The 25493-nt window shown below is 45.7% G+C and overlaps 2 protein-coding genes across 2 annotated transcripts in view; both read right to left on the reverse strand.

Moving 5' to 3' along the window:
- The window catches only part of LOC135215670 (N-alpha-acetyltransferase 35, NatC auxiliary subunit-like), a 739676-nt gene that overhangs the window by 429904 nt on the left and 284279 nt on the right, over window positions 1-25493 (reverse strand). The gene's annotated exons all lie outside the window — the stretch shown is intronic.
- LOC135215231 (retinal rod rhodopsin-sensitive cGMP 3',5'-cyclic phosphodiesterase subunit delta-like) overlaps window positions 112-25493 on the reverse strand; it is a 30067-nt gene continuing 4685 nt past the window's right edge. Inside the window, exons 2-3 of the mRNA XM_064249739.1 lie at window positions 845-980; window positions 112-339 (exon numbers count right to left, since the gene is read on the reverse strand). Coding sequence (XP_064105809.1) covers window positions 127-339; window positions 845-980 — 349 coding nt within the window. The 3' untranslated portion in view covers window positions 112-126. The remainder of the gene's footprint in view (window positions 340-844; window positions 981-25493) is intronic.

Below are 25493 nucleotides of genomic sequence, written 5' to 3' on the forward strand. Positions count from 1 at the left end.
AATTAACCACCTTGTTATCAAGTTTTAATGACTGCACTTGATTCCAGCACACAATGAGGAGTAGTACTCACATAAAAAGCTTTAGTTCTTATTTCCATAAGAACAAATAATATTCAAGAAGATAAGTTACATAAACATTAACTGTTTATAACTTGTGACATTAATTATAACAAGCTTTAACATAAAAAACTGGCTGTACTGTATAGACACACTGTACCTCAAAACTTGTGCTGGCATCATTTGGGACTCTGGCGCTGCTTCTATCAAACTTTGCCAGGTATTAGTGGAATTCGGTATCACTGTACCAAACTCAAAAAACCATTCTTCCAACATTCGACCCTGGGAGAAAAAGTTGCATAATTTCAGTGATATATAATCAAGAGTAATTAGCTGTATGTACTAACAAACGTAAATTTTGAGACTATCTTGGAACAAAGTTTCTGTTATCTGTAAGAAAACAGGAACAGTTAGTTTTGATAGCAGCTTAAGCTTATGCCATGAACATTATTACATTACAGTACTATGTGGGTTTTAAAGATTAAACCACAAAGATTTAGAAATTATATGCTTTAAGATATCTGTGATTGCAGAGATATTTACAAGCTGAACACCATTGACATATGGTAATTAACCAGTGTTAACCTATGTATAAATAACTTTCTCTTCAAGTAGAAAAAAGCACTTATGGCAACTTACTTGTTGATTTCCATCAACTAGTATTACAATTTCAATATTCATTAACAGTAGCAAAATACTTAAGAAAAGAGAAGCTTGTGTGATTGCACTTTCAGTCAACTAAAACCCATTCTTATTGGTAAAAAAAAAAAAACTTTCATGAACTTACCTTATAATATACTCGTTGTTCTAATCGAAACTTTTCCATGGCATGAACTGATGAAAAGGAAATTTCACGAGACACAGCTTTGCATTTCAGAATCTTTCTTGGTACCCTTGCTTCATGTTCCACATCTGGACTTGTGCTGTAGGAATATGGTATAGTGACATTAAAAACTAGTTCTTGAACAATCCTGCTCCCCACAGATGGGGTACAACAGGCAGTGTGCTTTGCACAGCACACGGTAGGCAAAACCAGAAAGACAAATAAATAAATAATACTAATGAAAAATAAAAACAAAAAAACAAAAATAAAAGTAAAAACATAAACATAATAATAACAAATAAACATAAAAAAACTAAATTATAAGAAAAAAAATAATACTAAAGGTTTTTTGCAGCATCCCCTCTGATCCCTTGTTGCACTGCTTTCTACCTTTACTTTGCATCCATTCTACCTGATGCCTTCCCCCTTCAGCTTTCGAATTTCATTACTTCTATTGAGATTCAATTTTCATTTTTATTTAGAAACACATTCTTCAGGTGAGCCTTAAGAGTATAGAAATAAGAATCAGTGGTCTTGTTTTAATAATTATATTATAAATACAGAATAATACAGTACGTATATTACTTTATCTACAAAATTACATCCAAGGCTCTTGCAGATAATATTGGAAAGTTGTGGTGATAAAAAAAAAAAACGTAAGTATATAAAACAGCAATTTCATAACCTTTTTTTCCCTTTTGTCACTAAACAAACAGTACTGTAACAACAAAGATTAAACAGTACAGTATGTACTATGTTCAAAATGAAAACTAATTGTGCAGTAAACTATATATAAAATATATTAGAAAAATTTAACATTGAAAGCCTCCTTTTCTTTCAACACAGAGCAATACCAAACCTGCCTATATGGGCTGGACTTGACATTTTTTTCTTTCTTTCTTTTAGAATAATCCAGAGAGAGAGAAAGAATGGTGCACAAATACACAGCAATTACAGGTTGTATACAGATGCACACATGCACATATACATTCTTATGTGTGTGTGTCTGCAGGGCTTTATTATGGTATACAAAAATTTATGAAATCTTTACACCATCCAAAACATTTTCTTAGTTACTAGAGCTTAGACTATCATATCATTGGTTAAAGCCTTTGGTGCTGCACTACATTTACTGATTAGCAATTTATAATATCGCATTCAATTAAAGGATATTAATATAATCATGTACAGTGGAACCTCGGTTTTCATACATACGTAATCTGTTCCAGAACATCCCACAAAATCCGAAACATACGAAATCCAAAACAATAATTCCCATAAGGAATAATGTAAATACAATAATGTGTTTCAGACACCCAAAAATATTGACAAAAATACAATTCATAGAGAATAAACACAGATTTACATACAGAAAACAATGAGGAATAAATGTAAATGACTAATGAAATGAATAAATGAACATTTAATATCACTCTTACCATTGTGGAAGACACTTGTTAGCGTATGGAAGATGGAGAGGAGGGGAGAGGGAGGAAAGGTTATTGTTTGGAAGGGGAATCTCCTTTCAGAAGGACTTCAGGTATCAAGGACCTATCTGGGGTTACTTCTCTTTGTTTTTTACTGCTAATATCTTGGGTTACTTCCACTCTTCCTTTTTTTTACTAGCACTAGGACCAGCTTGAGAGTCACCACTACACCCCTGTCGTACAACAAATCTTGTTCAGAACATTTGTCCACTGGCATTTCTTTAAATTTTGCTGAAGTTAAAACAGCAAGGTCATTAAAGACGCTGGAGACATGCATTACATTTTTGTTGAGATAATAATTCTCCACAAAATTTTTTACATCATTCCATTTAGGAAAAATGTCCTTAATCACTGAAGTAGGCACATTATGTATGCCCATTTGCTTTCTGAATTTTTCAAACCAGCCTCAGCTGGCCTTAAATTCACAAACAGCAGTGCTTGTTGTAGGCATTTTCACACCGAGATCAGCATGCAACACCCTCCAACGCTTTGCTATGAGTTTTTCTTAAATTTTAGTGTTTCTCACCTTTTTCAGAAGGGTTTAACTTTTGGAACTTTCTTTGGCCCCATAATGGCTTATTTAGCAGTTGCACTTGAATAAAAATACACAAAAAAAGCACAAAAACAATGAACACAACCCAGAATGGGTCACGAGAGAACACGGGATGCTTCGTTTGGCGCTCAATATGAGGCCTAGTCACATGGTGGGCCCTGGGAGGGGCATTTCTGAGTGTATGAAATCCAAGGATAGGTATGAAACCCAAGACAAACTTTCATCAGAAAAAGTCTATAAAAAACAGGGCATACAAAAACCGAGGTTTCACTGTATTAATATCTCTCTCTCTCTCTCTCTCTCTCTCTCTCTCTCTCTCTCTCTCTCTCTCTCTCTCTCTCTCTCTCTCTCTCTTGTACTGTGCATGATTATCTTATTACATGTTATTTTCCCTTAATGATATGTGATTTAAAGTTGAGTTTATCAGTGAATATTGCATTACTGTTTACCCAAGGTTTCAACTAGTGAGTATAAGCTGAAGTAGATTATGATATGTTTTGGAAAATGTAAGGATTAATACATTTTTCATATGCCATACCATATAAGTACTAGTTAATAACCCGGATAAAGAAAGAGAAAGGCAAGGAAACATAGCAAATAACCCACATAGAGAAAGGAAAGGAAACGCAAAGCAATGTGCGCACTGTAGTTTTACCTAAACATGAGGCATGTGAAGTACCTACATACATGCATGTACCACTACATATGCACATGCACACATACATATTGACATGATGGGCAAGAGTTACTGTTTGAAGCCATTTCTGTACTCTAAGAGATATAAACTACTACCGAAAACATGAAATGAAGAATGAAGAAGTATTTTTCCTTACATTATGCATACTGTAATGTACAATGTATTAACCCTCTTACGCCGATTGGACGTATTAAACGTCGAGTCAAAATGTCTCCCGTATGCCGATTGGACGTACCATACGTCGATTCAAAAAAGGTTTTTTTAAAATTCGCGGAAAAATACTTATAGGCCTACCAGCCGAAAACTTTTGAATCACGCGCCTTGGGGGATGCTGGGAGTTCACGGATCGAGGTGTTATTTTGTTTCAAAGCGTGACCCAAGTGCGCATGCGCGGAATCCTTCCTTCTCGCTCCAGCCAGCATCATCGTAGCATCATCCGTCAGCGATCTTTTGCCGCAATCGTGTTTGACTGAGCTTGTGCGAGACTTTGAACATTTGTGTTGGTACAGAACGTTCATAGAGATGTCTGACCGTCGTATGACACGCGAAAGGCGCGTTTTACCCGTCGGAAGGGATCGTGTTAGAAGAGTTTTGGACTTGGATGCTGGCGAAGGACCCAGCACCCAACCTGACCTCACTCCTCAACGCCGTTCTGTGAGACCACGTGTCGATGAAAGTGCTTCGAATGTGTCTCATTTGCCCGTTAGTAAACCCCAAGGAAGCATCGTGCCGTCCTTAGGGGCATTCGTAGGAATTTGGGAGGGCTCAAACCAAGGGACATTGACGATTATTTATCGGAGCTCGATCGAGAGCATTTGGCAAGTCCTCATTTTGATGGCGGTTGGTGTTCATCCAGTGATGAGGACATTACTCCCGATCATAGGTGATGACGAGGATTATTTGCCCCCAATGTCCGTTCGAGGGTCAACATCCCGAAAGTGAACTAGAATTTAGTAGTTATAGTGCTTATGAGGGGGAATCTGAGGAGGGGGAGGACGATGATTTAGGATCAAGTTTTGTTGGCGATGATGATGGGGATACAGAAAGCGAAGGCTTGAGTGAGGGAGATGGGCCAGTGAGGGGGGTTCGTGTGGGAAATCGTGCCCGCGCGCACGCGCGCGCAGGGGCACGTAGAAGGTCGGATAGTCGTGCTAGCCTAGGGTCGTCCGAGAGCGACGATGGGTGGACAGAGGACCCCACACCACCTACCATGCATCCATTTACGGCAAATCCTGGGCTCAACGTACCTGTTCCCCTGACTGCTCTGGGTTTTGTTCAGCTTTTCCTTACGCGGGAATTGCTGGAGTACCTGGTAGCAGAGACGGCGGACTACGCCAGGTATTGCCGTGATGAACTACGCACGACATTATCATATCACTGGCGAGGCTGCAACCTCCCTGACATGGCGCATTTTTTGGGGCTCCACGTTTTTTTTTTGGATTGATTCCTGCTGCCTGACGTCAGGATGTATTGGAGGCGTAATTTTCTTTTAAGTACGCCCAATGTGCCGGCATTATGCCCCGTGATACTTTCCTGGCGTTGGACAGATATTTCATCAACGCCTTCAACCGAAGGGCCATACCCCGGAATAACTCTGATCGCCTCATTTTAGTGCGCCCAGAGTTGGAATATATTCGTGAACGCTGTAAAACTCTTGTGATTCCTGGAAAGAACCTTTCTTTAGATGAGGGGATGATGCCTTACAAAGGACGTCTAAGCATCAAAGTGTATAACCCCAAGAAGCCGAAGAAATATGGCGTGAAATTTTTTTTTATTACCGAGGCCAACACTGGCTACGTCGTGGACTTTTCGGTGTATTCCGGGGTCTTCTCCACGATGCGTGAAACTGTTTTCGGGCTTGTGGATCGTTTCCGTAACCAGGGATACCACCTGTTTTATGGATAATTATTATAACTCGGTATCCCTGGCCCAGGAACTGTATGATGCAGGTGTTCACGTCAGTGGTACCCTTCGGTTGGTGCGTGGGGCCGGGGAATTCCCTCAAGAGGTACGCTAGCCATCAGCAACATCTGGCAAGAGGAGAGACACAGTGGCGGCGGAAGGGAGCTGTCTTCGTCATCTGTTGGAAGGGTGTCCGACTCGTCCCATGATTACGACGAGCCATGAACCTGTCCAAACGAGGAGATCGTGCAGCGGTAAGAAGACGCGTCGACAGGGCCGAGTTGTATATGAGCAGTTTTCGTGTAGAGCGCCCTACCGTCATTGGGCACTACAATAGGCACATGGGAGGAGTTGATCTCTTTGATCAAACTCATCCAAATATTTCCCTTCCCTTTGCCCAGGAGAACCAGGAGATGGACCCAAAAGCTCCTGAAATACATTCTGCAGTTGGCCCTCCAAAATGCCTACGTACTCTACTGTGGGTACTACGGTCCCGATCTACGGAGGATGAGGCCACTTACAGTTCCTCGAGGCAGCCGGGGAAGCCCTCATCAACTTTTGATCCCAATGAGTGGCCTTCCATGTCTGGCCCCCCCCCCTGCCCAGAGCTGTAGATCTACCCATAAGAGGAAAGGGCAGACCTTCGTGGTTCCTAACTTCGGTCATTCCTTCTGCCGCCGCCCCTGCTGCCGACGCCCTGCTGCTGACGCCCCTCTGCTGACGCCTGGCCGCCGCCCCTGCTGACGCCCCCACCCACGCTTCTTCTCGGGTGGGTAGTGGACCCTCCGTGTCGGCTGATGCCAGGGGATCACACATGGATCTCCTAGAAGGGCGCAGGCAGAAACGGTGCCGGGTGTGCCATATGAATGGCAGAAGGAGAGACACCCGGTTGCTTCTGTCGCACCTGCAAGATAGCTCTATGCAGGTTCGGGGAGTGTGACCGCAAATACCACAGTGCGGTCTTCTATTGGAGTGCGACTCAGCGGCGGTCAAGGGAGGGCGCACGGAACCGCGCCCTATCCCAGCGGCCGTAAGGGCGCGCGTCTCCCTCCTCCACCTGTACCTCGTCATGTCGAGAGGAAAAAAATGCAAGACTCTTCAGTGGAGGAGGAGAAAAAAACAAGAATGGAACGAAGAGTCCCCATGATTAGGAGTTTTTTTTTTTTTTTTTTTGAGTATTCTGCATTTGTTTTTTATATTTATTTTTTTTATTTATTTTCAAGTTTTTATATCTCAGTATCTATGCATGAATACGATATTTCATTGTATGCAAAAAGAAAAGTGTCACCTGCATTCCTTTTATTTATGTATTCGTACCTAGAATCAGAAAATGTAATAAATAAAGAAAAACACACACACACACACACATATATATATATATATATATATATATATATATCTATATATATATATTATATATAATATATATATATATATATATATATATATATATATATATATCTATATATATATATCTATATATATATATATATATATATATATATATATATATATATTATATATATATATATATATATATATATATATATATATATATAATATATATATATCTTTAAGTTTTTTTTTATGTTGGTATTTTTGGGTAAGCAAAATACATAACAGTCTAGTAATCTTCATTTATTTATCTTCATTTTGAAATAAATTTGAAGTCTCTAGAACAATATTGTGATTTATGGCGGCCGAAAATCTCCGAAATGCGTAGATCATATATCCTAATATTTGCTCCTTTTCATATTAGCCGTTTTATAGAGTTTTATATATCAAAATGTGCGCAAATTCATGAAAAATACAACAAAAAATAATTAAAGGTTGTAGCTTTTCTCATATCTGAAATATCTGCATATAAATTACGATAATTGGAAAAAAAAAAAACTACGTACGGTCAACTTTGATGCAATCGAAATGGTCAAAAAACGCAATTGTAAGCTAAATCTCTTACAGCCTAGTAATATTCATTTATTTATATTCATTTTGAAACAAATTTGAAGTCTCTAGAACAATATTGTGATTTATGGTGAATTTTTGAAAAAAATATCTTTCTTCCCTCTCCGCGCGCCGCTTCGCGGCCGAAAATCTCCGAAAAGGCGTAGATCTCATTATCCTAATATTTGCTCCTTTTCATATTAGCCGTTTTTATACAGTTTTCATATATCAAAATGTGCGTAAATTCATGAAGAATACAACAAAAAATAATTAAAGGTTGTAGCTTTTCTCATTTCTGAAATACCTGCATATAAATTACGATAATTGGAAAAAAAACTACGTACGGTCAACTTTGATGCAATGGAAATGGTCGAAAAAATTAATTGTAAGCTAAATCTCTTACGACCAAGTAATATTCATTTATTTATCTTAATTTTGAAACACAAATTTGAAGTCTCTAGAAACAATATTGTGATTTATGGTGAATTTCTGAAAAAAAAATATCTTTCTTCCCTCCGCGCGCCGCTTCGCGGGCGAAAATCTCCGAAATGCGTAGATCGCATTATCCTAATATTTTCTCCTTTTCATATTAGCCGTTTTATAGAGTTTCATATATCAAAATGTGCGCAAATTCATGGCAAATACAACAAAAAATAATTAAAGGTTGTAGCTTTTCTCATTTCTGAAATATCGCATATAAAGTTACGATAATTGGAAAAAAAACTACGTACGGTCAATTTGACGCAATCGAAATGGTCGAAAAACGTAATTGTAAGCTAAATCTCTTACGGTCTAGTAATATTCATTTATTTATCTTCATTTTGAAACAAATTTGAAGTCTCTAGAACAATATTGTGATTTATGGTGAATTTCTGAAAAAAATATCTTTCTCCCCTCCACCCGCCGCTTCGCGGCCGAAAATCTCCGAAATGCGTAGATCGCATTATCCTAATATTTGCTCCTTTTCATATTAGCTGTTTTTATAGAGTTTCATATATCCAAAATGTGCGCAAATTCATGAAGAATACAACAAAAAATAAATTAAAGGTTGTAGCTTTTCTCATATCTGAAATATCTGCATATAAATTACGATAATTGGAAAAAAAAACTACGTACGGTCAACTTTGACGCAATCGAAATGGTCGAAAAACGTAATTGTAAGCTAAATCTCTTACGGCCTAGTAATATTCATTTATTTATCTTAATTTTGAAACAAATTTGAAGTCTCTAGAACAATATTGTGATTTATGGTGAATTTCTGAAAAAAATATCTTTCTTCCCTCCGCGCGCCGTTTCGCGGCCAAAAATCTCCGAAATGCATAGATCGCATTATCCTAATATTTGCTCCTTTTCATATTAGGCCGTTTTATACAGTTTTTCATATATCAAAATGTGCGTAAATTCATGAAGAATACACAAAAAATAATTAAAGGTTGTAGCTTTTTCTCATTTCTGAAATATCTGCATATAAATTATGATAATTGGAAAATACTACGTACGGTCAACTTTGACGCCAATTGAAATGGTCAAAAAAACATAATTGTAAGCTAAATCTCTTACGGCGTAGTAATATTCATTTATTTATCTTCATTTTGAAACAAATTTGAAGTCTCTAGAACAATATTGTGATTTATGGTGAATTTCTGAAAAAAATATCTTTCTTCCCTCCGCGCGCCGCTTCGCGGCCGAAAATACGAAATCCGCAAAGTAGATCGCATTATCCTAATATTTGCTCCTTTTCATATTAGCTGTTTTATACAGTTTCATATATCAAAATGTGCGCAAATTCATGAAGAATACAACAAAAAATAATTAAAGGTTGTAGCTGTTTTCCATTTCCGAAATATCGTGCAATATAAAAAAAAATAAAAAAAATATATAAAAATTTCGACATTCGGTCAACTTTAACTCGTCCGAAATGGTCAAAATCTGCAATTTTAATCTAAAACTCTTGCAGTATCATAATATTCAATCATTTGTCTTAATTTTGAAACAAATTGGAAGTCTCTAGACAATATTGTGATTTTACGGTGAATTTTTGAAAAAAATATTTTTTTGCGTACGTGCGTTACGAATTCGTACATCATTTTGTGATAATATTTTTCCAGTGTTGCTTTTATTGTTTTACAATGTATTTATATCAAAATGATCGCAATTTAGTGTACAATACAACACAAAAAAAAGTAACTGGTTAGCTTTGACCGTTTTCTGCACAGCGTGATTTGAATACAATATGTATGAATTTTTTTTTTTTCGCTACCATATATCGCATTATTTACATATGATAATTTTTCATTTCTGATGGTTGCATTCTAAACTTCAGGCAATGGCAAAAAAAAGGAGCCAAAAATGAAACTCTTAATCTTCAAGTACGCGCGCTGTAATTTTTTGAAAAAATTATTTTTTCCACTTCCGCGCTCACTCCAAACCGGGCCCGGCATACGGGAGACGTTTTGATTTTTAGGGCTTCGGCGTAAGAGGGTTAACAGAATTTTCTTTTGGAAAATTAGTCTTAATTTCTATAATTTTCTAATTGGGCCCTGCAATTCCTAGCACTGGCCCTAACCAAATAAATTGTTTTGTAATCTGTTCAAGATTTTCAGTTTACTGGTATGTTACCTTCTGAAAGCTTAAATACTGGTATGTTGCCTTCTGAAAGCTTAAATATTAAAATCAATGAACTATAAAAAGAGAAATTATTTTAAAAATAAATGAGGAAAAATTACAATAATCAATATATGCTGTGCCATCCAAATTCAACTTCAACTCACTTAGGCAGTTGAATGTGCACAGCACACTAACTTAAGCAAGGCAATAACTCATGAGTGCTGCTATATACCTTATTTTTGTTTTAAGAATTTTGCTGATAAAAAGGGGGGTATGTCTTCAAGGTCGGAGCTTCTTTGACACCAGGAAACATTAATTTCTTATATTAATGTAAAATGACAATTTGTCGAAAATTGCATTTTCCTAACTATACAAACCTGAGGTCCTTTAACAATAGGAAGTAGCTAGCGGCAGCTGGACGGTCGTAAGCTTCGAACAAGGGGAGGAACGGTAGTTAACTGCTTGTCCGATCGTCGCGCGGCGGTAAACAAATCACTTTTGCTTTTGGCCCATGCAAAATACGCAGAGTGAGGGGTGGCATGAGGAGGGACTTTATGTTAAAGGACCTCAGGTTTGTATAGTTAGGAAAATGCAATTTTCGACAAATTGTCATTTGTTCCGATACGTAATACAAACCATCGGTCCTTTAACAATAGGAAGACTCACTTTTTCCTTGGTGGGAGGAATCTGAGTCTTTTGATGAACAGATGGTGTTCGTCCATCCCTGGAATGCCTCCCTGGTCGTAAGAGCGAGGGAGGGATCCAAGCCTCCTGTCCGATTGATCGGGGTGTGCACCGCAGGATCAATGGTCAGACCTCTGGGCCGAGTACTAAGAGAGAGGCAAGCGTATCTCTTTGTACCAGCATTGTAAGAACTTTTTTCCTTTACATGAGCAAATGTAAAGTAATGGGTTTGTCTCATGTTGGCATCCACTTTCTCCCCGTTGTTGGAGAAAGTGGTGGATATTTACTCCTATCTCTAGTTAAAGAGATAGGATGGAGCTCTGTTGAATAGCTTACCTGCATCGGACTCCTTTTCCAGCAAGGTAACGACGTATCCCTCTGCCCACAGGTAGAGGTAGAAAAAGATGGTGAAGAGAAGCCAGTCACTCTCTCATTCACGCATTCATTCTCCCAGTCATACCATGGAATCGAATGCTGTTCTGCCTGCTCGGGTGCTGGGTAAGCTTACACAACGTGTTGAGCAGCCACCACAGGTCCAAGGAAAAAGTATCAAGGACTTGTGGGCAATATCCCGAAGGTAGAAGGACGTGAAGGTGGTCTGGTTGGCCCAGACACCAGCCTTCAGGACCTGCGCCACGGAGAAGTTCTTACGGAACGCTAAGGAGGGTCCGATACCTCTGACTTCGTGGGCTCTCGGACGGAGCGTACGGATGGAAATGTCGTCGCTACCATCAGCTTCGTACGCTCTCCTGATCACCTCACGCATCCAGAAAAGAAAGCGTTGTTCTTGGAGACTTTTTCTTTGGTTGGTGACCCCAGTGCTAACGAAGAGGCGTCGACACTCAGCCGAGATGTCGAGTTCTCTTCAGATAGCGCCGTAGCGCCCTCACAGGACAAAGCAGCATCTCATCCGCATCGTTATCGGTGAAGTCCAGGAGGGAGGGGATCGTGAAAGACTCGAACCTGTCGTCAGGGATCGACGGATTCTGAGTCTTAGCTACGAAGTTCGGGACGAAATCGAGCGTCACAGATCCCCAGCCTCTGGTATGTTTAACATCATAAGAAAGGCCATGTAGTTCCCTACTCTCTTCGCCGATGCCAGGGCCAGCAAGAAGAGGGTCTTGAGGGTCAGATCCCTGTCTGACGACTCTCGGAGTGGCTCGAAGGGTCTTCGAGTCAAACTCCTAAGTACGAGAGTCACATCCCACGCAGGGGGCCTGAGTTCCCTGGGTGGGCAAGACCTTTCGAAGCTCCTCATTAGCAAGGATATCTCGAACGAATTCGTGATGTCCAGTCCCCTCAGTTTTAGGACGAGAGCCAGGGCGGCTCTATATCCCTTAACTGTGGGTACTGAGAGGAGCTTCTTCGGCGAAGAAACACGAGGAAATCCGCTACCTGCTGAAGAGTGGCTCTGAGAGGAGACAAACCCTGTCTACGACACCAAACCACAGAAGACGGCCCACTTCCCCTGGTACACAGCTGCAGAGGACTGTCTGACGTGTCCAGCCATCTCTGTTGCTGCGCTACGAGAAAAGCCTCTCGTTCGCAAGAGATGGTGGATAACAGCCAGCCGTGAAGTTGAAGGGACTGGACTGCGTGGTGGTACCGTTCTACGTGTGGCTGGGCTAGAAGGTTGTGCCAGGTGGGTAGCTCTCTCGGTGCGTCCGCAAGAAGAGCCAGCAGGTCCGGATACCAAACGGCCTGAGGCCGTTTGGGAGCCACCAGGATCATTCTGAGATTGGGAGTGACCAGCGCTCGACTGATCACTTTCCGAATCAGACAGAAGGGAGGAAAGGCGTAAGCGAAGAGGTTGTCCCAGGGGTGTTGGAGAGCGTCCTCTGCAGCTGCCCATGGGTCCGGCACAGCTGAAAAGAAAACCTGAAGTTTTCTGTTGTGCCGGGTGGCGAAACAGGTCTACGACGGTCGCCCCCACAGGTTGAAGAGCCTTTCCGCCACATCTTGGTGTAGAGACCATTCGGTCCCTATCACCTGATCCCGACGGCTGAGCTTGTCCGCTACTACATTCCTCTTGCCTGGAATGTAGCGTGCTGACAGCTCTATCGAGTGAGCCGTGGCCCACTCGTGCACCTGCACCGTCAACTGATGGAGCGGAAGAGACACTAGCCCCCCCTGCTTGTTGACATATGCCACTACTGTGGTGTTGTCGCACATCAACACCACTGAGTGTCCCACCAAGCGGGTCCCGAAACTCTTGGGAGCGTTTGAACGCCGCCTTGAGTTCCAGGGACACTTGATGTGAAGGTGCTTTCGTGATGGTCCCACACACCCTGCAGTCAGCAACTCCTCCAGGTGTGCCGCCCCACCCATCCCTCGGTCGATGCGTCTGAGAACAGAAGCATCTCCGGGGGGGGAGTGCGTATAGGCACTCCTCTTAAGAGGTTCTTGTCGTCGAGCCACCAGGCCAGGTCCTGCCTCACCTTGTCCGTGATAGCCACGGGAAAGTAAGGAGGATCCCTGGCCTGAGACCAACTCTCCTTAGCCTCCACTGGAGAGACCGTAGGTGAAGACGCCCGTGAGGGACTAACTTCTCGAGTGACGACAGATGGCCGATCACGACTTGCCATTGCTGTGTCTGCCTGTTCCTGCCGCGACAGGAACGGCCGGCTGCCTCCCTGAATTTGCTGATACGCAAGTCTGCGGGAAAGACTTGCCTGCTACCGTATCTATCAGGCATACCCAGGTACTTCATCTTCTGCTTGGTTCGAGATCGGACTTCTCGTAGTTTATCACGATCCCCAGATCGCGACAAAACTGAGGAGTCGATCTCTGTCCTGTAGCAACTGCGAGCGGGAGCTCGCCAGGACCAGCCAATCGTCGAGATACCTCAGAAGACGTATCCCGTTCGAATGGGCCCAAGCCGACACCAGAGTGAACACTCGCGTGAACACCTGTGGGGCGGTTGAGAGACCGAAACAAAGTGCCCTGAATTGGTACACCGTCCCGTCGAAGATGAAGCGGAGGTACTTTCTGGAGGACTGATGGATGGGTATTTGAAATACGCGTCCTTCAGGTCCACTGAAAGCATGAAATCGTTCCCCCTGATCGAAGTCGAGCACTGAGCGTGCCGACTCCATCGTGAACCGCGTCGTGCGAACGAAGCGGTTCAGGGGAGAGAGGTCTATCACCGGGCGCCAGCCCCCCGATGCCTTCTCCACTAGAAGAGGCGGCTGTAAAAGCCCGGTGACTGGTGGTACACGATTTCTACAGCTCGTTTCGCCAGCATGGTCTTGACTCCTGTCGAAGAGCGTTGTCCTTTGCTGATCCCCGGACATAGGTCTGTAGATGGGACCGGTTTGGAGATTGAGGGGGGGCGAGACTCGAAGGGTAGTAGATATCCCTCCCGAAGGACGTCTACTATCCAGTTCTCGGCGCCGTAGCGCTGCCAAGTCGCCCAATGGCTCGCCAGGCACCCCCCCACTTCCGGCAGCAGGTGGAGGGGAAACGCCGTCCCTAGCGTTTCCCTCCTCGTTTCGACTTCTTTCCAGCACCTCCTCGGGGAAAGGAGGGCTGGGAGGAGGGCTGGTTGCGGCCCTCCTCTCGCAGAAGTCGAAACAACTGGAGTCTTCACACGGGGTTTTTGGACGGTGCAACCGTCTTCGCCGCCGTGGAAGCGCTAGCCAAGCTCTTTGGTTTGGCCGCAGTTACTCGAGGTTGCCCAGAAACTTCGAGACTGCCTGGTGGACTAAGCGGTCACTCTCGTCAGTGCGCCGCCGTTCCACCGCAGCGTCCACCATCTCTCCAGGAAAGAGAGCTGGGGAACTCCTAAGAGGTCCATTTCGTAGCCCGAGTGCCGCCTCACGCCCAGCCCCCTTGGTCACTCGGGTAAGGACTGCGTCCCTACGTCAAAGAACCAAGTTGGCCCCACAGGTTAGCAGTCTGATGGGCGAGGTAAGAGATTGCTCTTCCTTCCACCAGACTGGCACAGTCTCCTAAAAGAAGCGTCGTCTTCGAGAGCAGAAACTCCCGGAGCGGCCGCTACTTTGGATATTGTGAGGGACCACAAATCCAACCAGGAAACTGCCTGGAATGCTGCCATAGCGGTAGATTCCAGGGCAAGTGCCTCCTGCTGCGAGAACCATAGGTTCTCCGACAGGAGCTGCTGCTGCAGGGACACACCTGGAGTCAGCCTCGCTAACTCCGGGTTAACCTGTTTCGGCAGTATCGGGTCTTCCGATGGCACGTAGAATCGCCTCTGCCGCTGTAGAGGAGGAGGAAGCAGCTTAGAGGACCGTCCGGATTTTAGCGAGTCCTCCCGTCCTGAGACGAGATTCTCCACCTGATCCAGGACTGAGTCCGCAAGCTCTGATCGGGTGGCAACCCCACCCTCGTCATTTTGGGCTCCCTCTTGGGACCCCAAAATGACTCGAGCCGGGACGTGGGCTCTGCTGGTGGTAGCGGCGATCCTTCCGCGAGGTCATTATGCAAGACGCATCAGCTTAATGACCTCTGCGAAGTTCCTCTGTATCTCGGGCGTCACAGCGTCTTGTGGAGTAGGACCGTCCAGTCCCTCCAGCAAGAGCATATCCCTCGATACTCCTCCTTCAGAAGGAGGAACAGCGACAGACCCCTGACGGTCGCCTCCAACTACTTGCGCGTACGTCCTGGTCGGTCCTAAGACCGTGCCTGAGCCGTACGGCGTCATAGCCTGGTCACGAGCGGCGCACCTCTTGTGATCGCTCCTTGGTACCTCGCTCCTCCCGGATATAGCCCGAGGAGGTTGAAGGTACGGAGAGGCAGACCTGACGCTGTCCCCCCCCGCTCGCTGGCAGGAACCCGCGTGCGTGGGCGGGCTGCTGCCGATCGTCAACCCGCGGTGACGGTCTAGCAGTAGGCCTAGCGTCGCCGCTCGCCTGGGGCGATTGGCTCGGCTGAGAACGTCGAGACCGATCTCTAGCGTCAGGCGAGCTGCCGCTGGTCACCGTCTCCGACCGGTCCCATCGGGAGCGGCGGGACGGGTGACCTGCTAGGCTCCCTTTCGCGTCGAGACCGGCCAGCGTCTCTCGGCGCGTTTGTCAAAACCGCTGGTACCAGCCGTGGCTGGTACCGGCGGCCGTGGGGACTCCTTCCTCGCCTCAACCCGTGGCCCGGGTCAGCGACCGTCACGTCAGCCCGAGCAGCCGGTTGGTCGCTGCGAGAGCGTCCACTGGCCTGGCGAGAAGTCGTGTGCACGACTCTCGCCAGTCTTCTGCTCCGCGCCGCTGTCTTGACGGCGAGCGAGCTCGGACGTCAAAACTTTGGCTGGACGGTCCTCTTTGGAAGAGCGTCCACTCGGTGCTTCTCGCGAACGAGAAGCGGCCGAGACGGGAACCTGGTTTAGCGGCAGAACCACTAGCACCAGGTGAGGACACAGAGCCGAGGCTGATGCACCTCTTGGTCCCCGTCGACTTCTTCTTTGCAGAAGAAGCGACGGGCCCTGTACCCGAAGGAACAGGAGGACCAGCAGAAGAGCTCCCCAGCTCGCCTGAGCGAGTCCGGGCCCTTAGAAGATCCCGAAGGAGTCTTCTTAGGGGGGGTGGAGGATGGCAGCCTTCTTCTTCTTCGGCTGTTTGGCCTTAGAAGTCGAAGGGAAGGAGAGGCAGCAGACGACGAAGAAGACGATGAAGACGACGACGACACCTTCTTCCTCTCCTCTTCTTCTTCGCCAGGCTCCGCAGGACAGACGTCAGGTCTTCCATCCAGGAGGGAGCCGGGGCAGTTGCCGAAGCAACAGGGCCCGACTGGCACCTGTCCGGAAGGACCTGAGACTGTTACAGCAACACCAGCAGCGGGAACGACAGGAACAGGTCCGGGAACAGCAGGAACGGCAGGAACATCTGAAAGGATGAATGTGCACCTGAAAAAGGAAAGAGTCGCTGGAGCGGCAACAGGTACGGCAGGCACGGCAGGTACCACGGGAGAGCCAGGCTCCTGTCGACAGTCACCGTCATCCGTGGCACTGGCGGCAGGTCCAGGGGGGTACTCTTTGGGGCAGCGGAAGTCCGGGGTCGGCAAAGGAAAAAATCCAGGTGGTGGTGGCATCGTCCTCTTTGGAACGGCGGCAATTAGGTTTTTGTACTGCCATACCGTGGGTGTCACCGACATTATATGTGGCGTATATACAAGATGTGGTGGCATCTCATACGCTGGGGTAGTTAATGTGGTAGTAGTGGTGGTCACCGCACCATGAGTGACCACGGCCGACCCCGCCAACCGCTGTAGCAACCCCTGGATGCTGGGCACTCCTGCAGTCCCAGCGACTCCCACACCTGTCCAAGTCGTCCTTCGCTGATGGCACACCTGCGGAAGCAACAGTCGGGTTAATTGGAGGGGCTTCCCCGCGCCTGGGGGGCGAAACACCCCCCCCAGAGCGGGCGGAAGACCCCGAGTACAGCTGTACGTCCGGGTAGCGGGCGCATCCTCCACACTCGACGGATCGAGAGAGGAAAAGGAACTCCGCTACCCCCCCCCGCAGGGGAAGGCGCGAAACGTGGGGGCTGGCCGGGAGGCAGGAAAGAGGACGAAGTGTCCGTCACCAAAGGAGTCACTGGACTTTCCGATGACTTCTTGGCCGGCCTAAGTCTCTTCCTGCCCTCGTACAGCACCCACTGCGCCCTCGGACCAGTTTCATACAAACCACACATGGTTCGTTGCGGGAGCACTCTCGCCCCCGACAACGAGTACAAACCTCGTGGGGGTCCACCTCAACGAATGACCTGAACCCCCCACATTTACGCCCCACTCCAGCCCGGGACACACTCACGGGCGACTGGAGGGCGCGGGGGTGATATTCAATCTCCTCTAATTCACTCATTGCAATCCAATAGAATTGAGAAAAAGTACTTACAATCACTCCTGATATACAGAAAGAGAAAACAAATACTCAAAGTTGAAGCAAACGACAAAGCGGGCAGAGCGATGGCGAACACGTCCTTCCCACACACGCCGAAAGCAAAAGTGATTTGTTTACCTCCCAGTCGCGCGGCGCGCGACGATCGGACAAGCAGTTAACTACGTTCTCCCCCTTCCGTCGAAGCTTACGACCGTTCCATCTGGCCGCTAGCTACTTCCTATTGTTAAAGGACCGATGGTTTGTGATTACGTATCGGAACAAATTCGGTGTTTTGTTTTCACTTTTTCAAATTTAAGCATTCATAAATTATTGTCAACATTAGAGTTATCCATCAGAGGTAGGGGATATGGTCAGATGGAGGTACTTTGAGTAGCAGAGAGCTTTATCTACACAAAACCAATGAAGAAAACAAAGCTTCTATGACACAGTCACGACTCACCTCTCTCAGCCACTCATAGGCAATAAACAAAATGACACATGATATTGTTACTTCTGAGCCAATAACAGTTGCACTCCCAAGCACAAGATAGCTCTCCCAGCAACAAAACTTCTATAACTTTATTGTTGTCATGAAACATCTCTATCAGCTACTCAAGGATGATAAAAAATTATGTTTTGTATGTTGTTGCTTTTGAGCCAGAAAGTACTATTGAGAGCTCCAAAGCAGACAAGGGCCCTCCCAGTACTTCCCACTCAGGTCCCCCCTCCAAAATGAGATTATCCTGGTCTATCATCCCCCCTCTGGCCATAACCCTTTCTGAAATGTGCTATTTGAACTGTTAACAATATTACAATTGCAGTTTCCACCCACAGCACTGCAAACCAAACTGAGGGCTTGATTCATTTTTATTTATTACATATATAAATTTGGGGATTGCAATTGCACGTAGATAATGCCGAGTTGCAAATGTGGATAATTAAGGGAATAGTTCTCAATAATCCTTGTGGAGACACTTAAAAACCAATGGAAGTCAAGTCTTAGTTGTCTGGATATATTTTTTTCCTTCAGCCTTGTACAGGGGTAACTCGAGATACGAAAGGCTCAACTTACGAAAAACTCGAGATACAAAAGCTAACATGAAAAATTTAACGCCTCTACATACGAAAAGTTTTCAAGATACGAAAGGTTTCTGTAAAGTCCGAGATTCGCCCGAACCACCGATAACAATTTTGAAACTCGTGCGCCGCCAACTGAGTAGACTTGCCACCATCCTCCTGCTCTCCCATTGGTTCCTGATGCTAGTCACCGCCATGAGATCCTTCTCTCCTATTGGTCAGCATCCCTCCCATGATGCATCTACGTAGCGGCGTGCTTCTTCGGCCGCTCGGTACCAGCATCGTTATTGTACGCACACGGTATTCGTTCGGTCTAACGATTTCGTTTATTAACGTAAATTCGTTAGCGATTTCGTTGCAGTATACGTACTTTATCGTGTTGTGTGAAAACTTTACTCTACTTATACGTAAATTACGCACAGTATAACGTAGTCATGGGTCCCAAGAAAGTTGAAATTCATGGAAAGAAGCGAATGCTCTCTTTGGAGACAAAGATGGAGATTATCAAGAAGTATGAAGCTGGTATGCGATTGAGTGTGATCGCCAAGGAATACGGCCGAAATCTGTCAACAATAGGCACCATCCTTAAGCAGAAGGATGTCATCAAAGCAGCTACACCTTCCAAGGGCATCACTATTTTGTCCATCAAGAGGACCCACGTGCACAACGAGATGGAACGGCTGCTTCTTGTCTGGATAAAAGACAAAGAAATCGCTGGCGATACAATAACGGAGATGGCAATCTCCCACAAGGCCAGCGCTATTTTCGGCGATTTGATTGCCCAGGCAGAAGACAACGGAGGAGAAGGGACATCAACACCAACCCCAGAGTTCAAGGCTTCGCATGGCTGGTTCGAGAAATTCCGTAAATGGACTGGTATCCATTCGGTGGTGCGGCATGGGAGGCTGCCAGCTCGGACACGAAAGCGGCCGAAGCCTTTAAAAAGACGTTCAACGAGATGATGACCAAGGAAGGCTAAAGTTCTCAGCAAGTCTTCAACTGTGATGAGACTGGCCTTTTTTGGAAAAAAATGCCTCGTCGGACGTACATCACGCAGGAAGAGAAGAAGCTACCCAGGCATAAGCCTATGAAAGACAGGCATACGCTCACACTTTGTTCAAACGCCAGTGGGGATTGCAAGGTGAAGCCCCTACTGGTGTATCATTCCGAGACTCCTCGAGCCTTCAAGGCCCACAAAGTGCTTAAGGAGAAGCTTCCAGTGATGTGGAGGGCTAATGCGAAAGCCTGGGTAACGAGGCTTTTGTTCACAGAGTGGGTAAATCTGTGTTTCGGCCCGACAGTGAAGAAATTCTTGGAAGAGAAGCGCCTCCCTCTGAAATGTCTGCTGGCGTTGGACAATGCCCCTCCCCACCCTCCTGGACTCGAGGAAGATATCCTAGCAGAGTATTCCTTCATCAAGATTCTTTATCTTCCGCCTAACACCACCCCTCTCCTCCAGCCCATGGACCAGCAAGTGATATCGAACTTTAAGAAGCTGTATACGAAACATCTTTTCAAGAGATGTTTCGACATCACCGATACCACAAACCTCACCTTGCGTCAATTTTGGAAGGAAGCATTTCAAAATCGTCATAGCATCCGACTCATCGACCAAGCTTGGCAGAAGGTTTCGAGGCGAACCTTGAATTCCTCGTGGAGGAAACTCTGGCCTGATGCCGTATCCACCCGAGACTTCGAGGGATTCGACATGGGCGAAGCTGGTGCTGCAGATTCAGAAACAGTTGACGATCCTGAAACTGTTTTAGAACCAGATCTTGACGAAATCGTTGGACTTGGCAAGTCCATGGGGCTGGTTGTCGATGAGGACGACATCAACGACCTTCTCGAGGAGCACCAAGAGGAGCTTACGGCGGATGACCTGAAGGAGTTGGAGACCATGCAACATAACGTCGTTCAAGAGGAGTTCTCTAGCAGCGGCGAGGAGGAGGACAACCCTATGACAACGGCAGAAATTAAGGATGTTCTAGCCGCTTTTCATAAAGTGCAATCGTTTGTAGAAAAAAAAGACACCCCAAAAAGGCTCACACAGGTTGTATGCTTGCGCAGTTCAATGACGTTTGCCCGAGTCGTTTCAGGAACATTGTGAAAAGTAGGCAGAAGCAATCTTCCTTGGGTAATTACTTTTTAAAGAGGCTTTAGTATTGGCAGGAGTAAGTAAAAAGGAAGAACCAAGTGATACTAAAAAACAAAGTTTGAAAGTGGTGATGAAGTTGAAATTTTGAGGGGAAAAAAAAAAAAAAAAAAAATTAAACTAAAGTATGAAAAAGTATTAAAAAAAATTTTTAATTTTAGTTTTTTGTAAAGTTAAGTGTTACAGTTTTGTTAAAAACTGTGTTTCGTAAATTTTAGTTTAGTTTTCCTTACATTTTTTTATGTGTTTCGTAAAGTTAGTGTACCTATGTACGTATCTGCCGTTTGTCCTCCTCCTCTGTCGCCACTTTTGGAGATAGCCTCACTCGAAAGGTAAGCTTTCACATTTTACTACATACATACAGTATTTCTTGTATACCATGTACATAATAAAACAACTTTATTTTATAGGTTAATTAGCAGTAACCAAATTATTAATATGATATTGTAATGATACAATTAAGTTTGTTCATACTTACCTGGCAGATATATATATAGCTGTATTTTTCCGAATCCGACAGAAATTTAAACACTTACGACACACGCAGTGGGAGTCAGGTGGTTAGTACCCATTCCCGCCGCTGGGAGGCGGGTATCAGGAATCATTCCCATTTTCTATTCATAATTTTTTATTTCCACTGTCTCCTGAGGGGAGGTGGGTGGGTACTTGATTTATATATATCTGCCAGGTAAGTATGAACAAACTTAATTGTATCATTACAATATCATTTTGTTCATGAAACTTACCTGTCCAGATATATATATAGCTGAATCCCACCTTTGGTGGTGGGAGTAGACAGAATAGAAGATTTTAGGAAACATATATATGCAGATAATTGATATCTTGATTCCTTACCTGTTAGCATAGCTGACTTCGTGGTTACTGCCGCGTAAGTCTGCTTGTGCTACTAGAGTTGCCAGCGAGGTAGAGACCTATATAGCTGGTGCACTCCAGATGATCTGTCAACCAGGGGCGAGACCACGACGTGACTAGACCATTGACCATACAAATGAGGGCAACGAAGTAAAAACCAAACCACCTGGCTTAGCCTACCAAAAAGTATCCCACATAGACTAAGCTAATGGAAGGGAGATCCGCCGCTGGCGGTCAACCCCACAACCATAACACAAGTTAAAAACTCCCCTAAACCATTAAAGGATAGGATGAGCGCTACTTCTCCGTCCCCCAAAACAGTGTCTGCAGCGACGTATGGTCCGAGCGAGTAACAATTTTCGTATGTTGCTTTCACCTCCGCAGGTAGTGTGAAGCGAACACCGAATTGCTTCGCCAATAAGTGGCGCACAAAATATCTTTGATTGCCATATTTTTGTGAAAAGCCACCGAAGTAGCAATAGCCCTCAACTCGTGGGCTTTCACTTTCAGAAGCTCCATGTCACTTTCACTACACTTTTCATGGCTTCTCCTTAACCGTACTTCTTAAGAAGAACGCCAGTGCATTCTTCGACATCGGAAGATCTGGTTTTTTCACAGAGCACCACAAGTTCTCCGAAGAACCTCTGCATGCTCTGGTTCTCTGCAAATAAAAACTTGAGAGCCCTGACAGGACACAGGACTCTCTCAGCTTCAGGTCCCACTAGCTCCGACAACCCCTTGATCTCGAACGTCCTCGGCCAAGGGTTGGAAGGGTTCTCGTTCTTTGCTAAGAACGTAGGACTTAAGGAACAAACTGCACTATGATCCTTGAACCCAATATGCTTGCTTATGACTTGAATTTCGCTAACCCTCTTCGCCGTCGCCAGAGCGGTTAGGAAAATGGTCTTCTTAGTAAGATTCCTAAGCGAGGCTAAATGGAGCGGTTCAAATTGACTCGACATGAGAAACTTCAGTACCACGTCTAAGTTCCACGATGGTACTTTAGGTTGGGAACTTTCACAGTCTCAAATGATCTAATGAGATCATGAATGTCTCTATTATTCGCTAAGTCGAGTCCTCTATGTCTGAAGACCACAGAAAGCACGCTTCTGTAGCCTTTAATCGTGGGAACGGCTAGTTTCGCTTCTTTCCTAAGGTGAAGAAGGAAATCTGCTATCTGGCTCACAGAGGTTGAGGTGGAGGAAATGCCCTTCCTTCTGCACCAACTTCTAAAGACAGCCCACTTTGATTGGTAAACTGCGATTGAGAAGGGCCTCCTTGCGGTGACAATCGCCGTTGCCACAGGTCTTGAAAAACCCCTCGCTCTGGCCAACTTCTTGATAGTCTGAACGCAGTCAGACTCAGAGCGGGGAGGTTTTTTGTGGTACCTCTCGAAGTGGGGCTGTCTGAGTAGATCTTTCCTTAGGGGCAGAGTCCTCGGAAAGTCTACTAGGAAGGACATCACCTCCGTGAAACCATTCGGCCGCTGGCCAGAGGGGGCGATGAGGGTCATTCTCGCTCCTTCTGATGCAGCGAACTTCCTCATTACTTCCCCGAGGATTTTGAATGGGGGAAAAGCGTAAACGTCTAGTCCCGACCAATTCCACAGTAGGGCGTCTACTGCCACTGCTCCCGGGTCCAGAACTGGGGAGCAATACAGCGGAAGTCTCTTCGTTCGGGGAAGTTGGCGAAAACGTCCACATGAGGACGTCCCCACAGCTTCCATAGCGCCTGGCATACTTCCTGATGAAGGGTCCATTCCGTCGGCAGAAGCTGTCCTTGCCGACTGAGAAGGTCCGCTCGCACGTTTTCCACGCCTGACACAAACCTTGTCAGAATCGTGACGTTTTGCGACTTCGCCCAAATCAGGATATTCCTCGCGATGACGAACAGAGAATGAGAGTGAGTTCCCCCTGTTTCCTGAGGTATGCCAAGGCTGTGGTGTTGTCCGAGTTTATCTGAACCACTTTGCTGGAGACTTCCTCCTCGAAGAACCTCAGAGCGAGGGTAAACCGCTGAGAGTTCTTTTAGATTGATGTGCCAGGACACCTGTTCCCCTCTCCAGGTGCCTGACACTTCTCTCCCTCCCAGTGTTGCTCCCCAACCCGTGGAGGACGCGTCGGAGAACAACACTAGGTCGGGGTTCCGAAGCTTGAGCGAAAGTCCTTCCGCAAGCTTCTTTGGATCCACCACCATTTGAGGTGCTTTTTCACTTCTTCCGTCAAAAACAAGACCTCTTCTAGATCCTGTTTGCGTGACCAATTGCTTGAGAGGAAGAACTGAAGTGGTCGGAGGTGCAACCTTCCCAGAGAAACAAACTTCTCCAGTGAGGAAATGGTCCCCAGCAGACTCATCCATTCCCTCGCCGAGCATGTTTCCTTCCCCAGAAAGGCCGACACTTTGTCCAGCATAAGAAGTTGTCGCCCCTGGGACGGAAAAGCCCGAAAAGCCACTGAGTCCATCTGAATCCCCAGATAGACTAAGGATTGAGAAGGAGTCAGATGCGACTTCTCGAGATTCACCAGAAGTCCCAGGGACTTCGCTAACGACAGAGTCGTGTGAAGGTCCTTCAGACACCTGTCTGGCGATGAGGCTCGAATAAGCCAGTCGTCTAGGTAGAGAGAGATCCTTATTTCCGCAAGATGGAGCCACCTCGCAACGTTCTTCATAAGAACGGTGTGAACACCATCGGCGCCGTGCTGAGACCGAAGCAGAGTGCCCTGAATTGGAAAATCTTCCCTTTCAGGACAAACCGCAGGTATTTCCTTGAACGGGGATGGATGGGGACGTGAAAGTATGCGTCCTGAAGGTTCTAACGAGGGACCATCCAATCCCCCGGTCTTAAAGCTGCAAGCACGGATTGAGGTGTCTCCATCTTGAACTTCTGCTTGGTAACGAAGCGATTCAGACTGCTGACATCCAGAACGGGGCGCCACCCCCCTGACTGCTTCGGCACTAGGAACAGACGGTTGTAAAACCCCGGAGAACTCCGGTCGAAGACCTGTTCCACTGCCTGCTTCTCGATCATTTGATCTAGTAGATCGTGAAGCACTTTCTGCTTTTCTCCCTGATACGACGGAGACAAATTCCTTTGTGTCGAAGACAGCAGGGTGGGTAACAACAGGAAAGGAATTCTGTACCCCTTCTTGACGATGTCCAGAGACCAAGCGTCGGCACCTCTCTCTTCCCAAGCTTTCGCGAAATGTAGAAGCCTGGCTCCTACCGGTGTCTGAAGGACTTCCCTCTCACTTCTTGCTCTTGGAAGGAGCGGGAGTCTTGCCTCTGAAAGAGCCTCTTCCTCGAGGGGCTGGCTTCGAGGAAGAAGCGGGTCGAAAGGGCTTCGACTTCTTCAAAGCAGAGGACCCAGAAGACGAAGAAGTAGCAGGCTTCCTAGAAGACTGTGCCAGAAGGTCTTGAGTTGCTTTCTCCTGGAGACTGGCAGCTATGTCCTTTACCATAGACTGGGGGAAGAGATGTTCTGAGAAAGGAGCGAAAAGAAGATCCGCTTTTGCGCTGGTGAGACCGACTTTTCTTTTGCAGTAAATTGCAAAAAAGTGCTCTTTTCTTAAGCAGTCCCGTGCTGAAATGAGCAGCCAATTCCTCAGAAACCATCCCTGACGGCCTTGTCCATGCAAGACAATACACTGGACAGCTCCCCCAGAGTGATGGAATCAGAACTCCTGGACCTGGCATCCAATACTCCCAGGCACCAGTCAAGAAAATTAAAGACCTCTAGTGTCCTGAAGAGGCCTTTAAGGTGAAAGTCTAACTCGCTATGTGTCCACGAGACCTTCGAGGAAGACAAAAA

The sequence above is a fragment of the Macrobrachium nipponense genome, chromosome 5 (genome assembly GCF_015104395.2).
Source record: "Macrobrachium nipponense isolate FS-2020 chromosome 5, ASM1510439v2, whole genome shotgun sequence".
NCBI lineage: Eukaryota > Metazoa > Arthropoda > Malacostraca > Decapoda > Palaemonidae > Macrobrachium > Macrobrachium nipponense.